The following is a 5,393-nucleotide window of genomic DNA, read 5'->3' on the forward strand; positions in this document are numbered from 1 at the left end:
GTATTGAGGAGAGATCCAGTCACCAGGCAGAGCAGGCAGGCAGCATTGTGGGTGAGCAGCAGAGGTTGCTAGAAGACTTGACACAAAATATTGAATTTGACAGGCACCAGTAACTTGGGTGGGGTGGTTGAATAGAGTTTCTCTCCCTCCTCTACTTAGTCTGATATTGTGACCACTTGCTAGCAGCAAAGCCCAGGCAGTGCTGGACTTTATTAACCCTCTTACGCCGATTGGACGTATTAAACGTCGAGTCAAAATGTCTCCCGTATGCCGATTGGACGTATCATACGTCGGCTCAAAAATTTTTTTTAAAAAATTCGCGGAAAAATACTTATAGGCCTACCAGCCGAAAACTTTTGTATCACGCTCCTTGGGGGATGCTGGGAGTTCACGGATCAAGGCGTTGTTTTGTTTACAATCGCTACGCAGGTGCGCAAGCGCGAATTTCTTTCTTATCACACTAAGTATCAGTGACACATCTCGGAAATTATTTCGTCACTTTGACATAATTTTTGCACCATTTTAAATTATCCTTTACATGAAGTATTATATATGAAAATGTGCGCAATTTCATGTAAAATACAACAAAAAAATACTCGTGATTGTAGCTTTTATCAGTTTTGAGATATTTTCATATAAATAACGATGTGCAAAAATTTCAACCTTCAGTCAACTTTGACTCTACAGAAATGGTCGAGAAACGCAATTGTAAAGTAAAATTCTTATATTATAGTAATATTCAATCATTTGCCTTCATTTTGCAACAAATTTGACGTCTCTAGCACAATATTTCGATTTATGGTGAATTTATGAAAAAACTTTTTCCTTACGTTCGTGCGATAACTCTTCCGATAAATTTTTTCGTGCGATTGTCCTAATGTTTGCACCCTTTTAAATTTGCCGTTACATAAAGTTTTATATATGAAATGTGCGCAATTTCAATGCACAATACAACTAAAAACAACCCATGGTTGTAGCTTTTATCAGTTTAGAAATATTTTCATATAAATAACGTTAAGTGCAAAAATTTCAACTTTCGGTCAACTTTGACTCTACCGAAATGGTCGAAAAACGCAATTGTAAGCTAAAACTCTTATATTCTAGTAATATTCAATCATTTACCTTCATTTTGCAACGACTTGGAAGTCTCTAGCACAATATTTCGATTTATGGTGAATTTATGAAAAAAAAAAAAAAAACATTTTCCTTACGTTCGCGCGGTAACTCTTCCGAAAAAATCATAATTTTTTGTGCGATTGTCGAAACTGTTTGCACCATTTAAAATTAACTGTTACATAAAGTTTTATATATGAAAATGTGCGCAATTTCATGTAGAATACAACTAAAAATGATTGAAGGTTGTAGCTTTTCTCTTTTTTTGAAATATTTGCATATAAATCACGATAAATAGAAAAAACCACGTTCGGTCAAATTTGACTCTACCGAAATAGTTTGAAAAACGCAATTGTAAGCTAAACTCTTACGGCCTAGTAATATTCCGTCATTTTTCTTCATTTGAAACAAATTTGAAGTCTCTAAAACAATATTGTGATTTATGGTGAATTTTTGAAAAATATATTTACCTTCACTACGCGCGCCGATTCGCGGCCGCAAGTCTCCGAAATACGTACATTGCATTATCCTAATATTTGCTCCTTTTCATATTAGCCTTTTTATAGAGTTTCATATATCGAAATGTGCGCAAATTCATGAAAAATACAATAAAAAATAATTGAAGGTTGTAGCTTTTTCCATCTCCGACATATGTGCATATAAAAAAATATATATAAAAATTTTGACATTCGGTCAAATTTAACTCGTCCGAAATGGTCGAAATCTGCAATTCTAATCTAAAACTCTTACAGTATCGTAATATTCAATCATTTGTCTTAATTTTGAAACAAATTGGAAGTCTCTAGAACAATATTTAGAATTACGGTGAATTTTTGAAAATAAAATTTTTTTACGTCCGCGCGTTACAAATTCGTACATCATTTTGTGATAATATTTTTCCGGTGTTGATTTTATTGTTTTACCATGTATTATATATCAAAAGGATTGCAATTTAGTGTACAATACAACGAAAAAAAGTAACTCGTTAGCTTTGACCGTTTTTTGCACAGCGTGATTTGAATACAATTATCTATGAATTTTTTTTTTTTCGCTACCATATATCGCATTATTTACATATGATAATGATATTATTTTTCATTTCTGATGATTGCTTACTAAACTTCAGGCAATGGAAAAAAAATGAGCCAAAAATGAACTCTTAATCTTCAAAACTAAGCGCGCTGTGATTTTTTGAAAAAATTATTTTTTCCGCTTCCACGCTCACTCCAAACCGGCGCCGGCATACAGGAGAGATTTTGATTTTTAGGGCTTCGGCGTAAGAGGGTTAATAGACGTTACATTGTATGTGAGGGTTAGTTCTCTAGATGACAATTCACAGCAGACTCTACTTGTCAAACCTGTTATGTTTGCTCAGCATACTTTTGGTAAGGAAATAGAAGTATGCAATTAATAAAAACTGCAGCACATGGCACTACACATGTAACGTATATTTTCATAATTCATGAGTAAAAATACTTCCCTGTAGTGTAATTCTCAGAGTCTGTCCAAAGTTACTATTACTAGGATTAAGCCATTCTATCAAAGTTGTCTTATCCAAGTTGTTGGCATCCAGCATTTCAGTGTTTTATTCTACCTCTGCAGAGATACTGAAATGAAAACCATAAGATTTATCAGGAACTTGTTAGTCTGAGGTTTGTGCCTAATTTATCATACAGGATACTGTTTCCCTTTACTTTGACAATGGTATTTGGTCTTAAATGCTTTCCGTCCTTCAAAGCTTGTTTCCAGTAAAAAAAGAAAAAAAAGAAATTAATTTTGTGCTATTAATATATTTCAAAAGTGAAATTTCAGATGCCTTACCTGTTGTTTTATGACATGTTTTTAAAATTATTATGTTATCTATGTATGTCTCTTGTTGCAGATGAGCATTCATCTTTGAGAGTAGTATCCTGTCACATTAACATTAAAAATTTGCTGTTTTGTTGTTGACTGATGAATGTTGACGAGTAGCACCACTACTAAAGTTAACCCTAGTTAACTTCTGTAATTATAGACCAATTCATTGAATATACCAAAAACTGGACAAACTGTAAAATACTGTAAAAGAAATTTCTCTCATACTCTAGACAATTGTAACAAAATGTTAATGAGAATTCCATTTACATAGGCTATCTGGTGGACACCAATGTAATTTTTAACCACCATTTGCTTGAACACCTTGTCTCATCCTAGATCAAATCACTAAATAACCAGAATTATAATAATTTCATCATCTTAGATTAGATCACTAATTAACCAGAATTATAAACGTATCATAGTTGTATGTGTATCAAAATGACAAATTTTTAATCTATGTATTTTTCATAGCTAGCAAACCCTTGATCTTAACAGTAGGATAATCTAATTGCGCCAACTAGATACTGGTTAAAAACAATCAGATTGTAAAGCAAGGACTCTGTGGCATCTAGCAACTCTTGCGTATACAAGGTGGAAGCTGGTCACCGACTAGGCATAGAACTTAGTGACACGCCAGTCTTTCTTTGACTACTTTGGAGAGTAGTCGCTTTTGCTCTCCTCCCAAGCCGGTTGCTTTGTTTGCGTGTGATTCCTTTGTTGTTATCATGAAGTCCTCTGAATTTATTTTTAGTTTTGTAAAAGTATAAGTAATAATCATGATCATGAATTGTAACTAGCATGTAGCTTGATAGCTTAAACTGAACTGTTATCCCTTACAGAAAATAGTAGAACTGGAGTCACAAGTTGGAGATGTTATGGCCCACCTTGAAGCTCTGTCAACAGTTAACAGTAACCCAGAACTTCAAGGGGGAAATGTGTATATTCCTCCCAACACAAAACCTCAAGGAGCAAGGCGAAAAAATCGCAAGTAAATCCAAAGTGGGTTTATTTTGTAAAAATTGTATTTATGTTATTCAATTTATGAGTGTCTATTGTGTGATGATCCAAATCTCAAAATACATATTGCACATCAGATGGGAACATAAAGAAATCAAGTGCAGTAGTGTGTGTTTCTTGTTACAAGAAAAAATCAAAATGTAATTATGCAATGACTTTTAAGTTTATTTTTCATACTTAGGTAGCCAGTATTTTTCAGATTGTAACAAATTTTCTAGCAACATGCATCTAAGATATTTTTTAAATCTGATTTTTCCCAATCCAGTATTAGTGTTGTGATTAAGCAGTATTTCATGATATGGCTTATAAGTAGCCTTTACGTTTATTTTTTAAATTATACTGGTATTAATTTTTGGAAAATTCAGTACTAATAAAGTGATCTTACTTTTGGATCTCACTAGAAAATAGTGTGTTATGTTTATGTTTGGACTAACAGGATAAAAATTTAATATTACTTTTTGTTTTTGTTTGTTTTTTTTGTTTTTGTTTGTAAGCACGGTTCTGAAATGATGCAAAGAAGGGAAAAAAGCTGTTTAGTTTATTATTTCATGAAGCAAATCTTAAGTTAGTTTTATTTAGACTGCCAAAGTTAGTTTTATTTAGACTCCCTTCTATTTTAAGATTAAAAGAAACTGCTAAATTTTTGTACTAACTGGAGTTGCTATTTCTCATTTGATCATGTTACTAAAGTCACGTGGTTCTGAAAAGGGCTTAGTGTCATATCCCAGCCTGCCTTAACTTTTGTCCATAAACTGTTTTCACATTGCTGCTGTACCTGAATGGAATATACACTGTTGTTGGCAGAAGTTGAGTTTTGTTCCAAGAACAAGTCGAATTTTAACTGGAAACAAGATTGAAAACCATCTTTGAACTTACAATATGTGTGTAACATACGTACATAACCTATTTTGTCATGGTACTTTATTGTACTACACTATATACAGTATATTATAAAGTGATGTGAATAAAGATTTTAACGGAATGTGTAGTTTTAATTAGAAAAAGTTTTATGACCATGAAGAAAAGGTTTACAACATATAAGTGTTTTGTTCAACTGGATTTTTGCTTACAGTAGAAATGCCCAATCATCATGAAAAGCTTTAAAATCATCATGAAAAGCTTTTAAAAAATGTTCAAGAAGCTTAGTCCAACTAAACTTAATTGGCTCTTACTGATTGCTGAATGGTTAATTCTGTAATTACATAGATGTCACTGCAACTGCTAAGGTAATTGATTAATGAATACTTGTAAAGGCAAAATTACTTGACCTCAAAACTTTAATTTAAAAAATTTGTTGCAAAGAAAACAGCTCCTTCCACAAATAATAAGAATCCTACAAGAATGATAAACAAATACACTCAGCATTCTGGATAGGTACAGTATTATGTATTATTGCACACACAAAG

At 32.6% G+C, this 5,393-nt stretch overlaps 1 protein-coding gene across 1 annotated transcript in view; it reads left to right on the plus strand.

The window, feature by feature from the left end:
- LOC135223761 (BRCA1-associated protein-like) overlaps positions 1-4,969 on the plus strand; it is a 241,336-nt gene extending 236,367 nt beyond the window's left edge. The window contains 1 exon segment of the mRNA XM_064262524.1: positions 3,810-4,969. Coding sequence (XP_064118594.1) covers positions 3,810-3,962 — 153 coding nt within the window. The 3' untranslated portion in view covers positions 3,963-4,969.
- The last annotated feature ends 424 nt before the right edge of the window (positions 4,970-5,393 follow it).

The sequence above is a fragment of the Macrobrachium nipponense genome, chromosome 10 (genome assembly GCF_015104395.2).
Source record: "Macrobrachium nipponense isolate FS-2020 chromosome 10, ASM1510439v2, whole genome shotgun sequence".
Lineage (NCBI taxonomy): Eukaryota > Metazoa > Arthropoda > Malacostraca > Decapoda > Palaemonidae > Macrobrachium > Macrobrachium nipponense.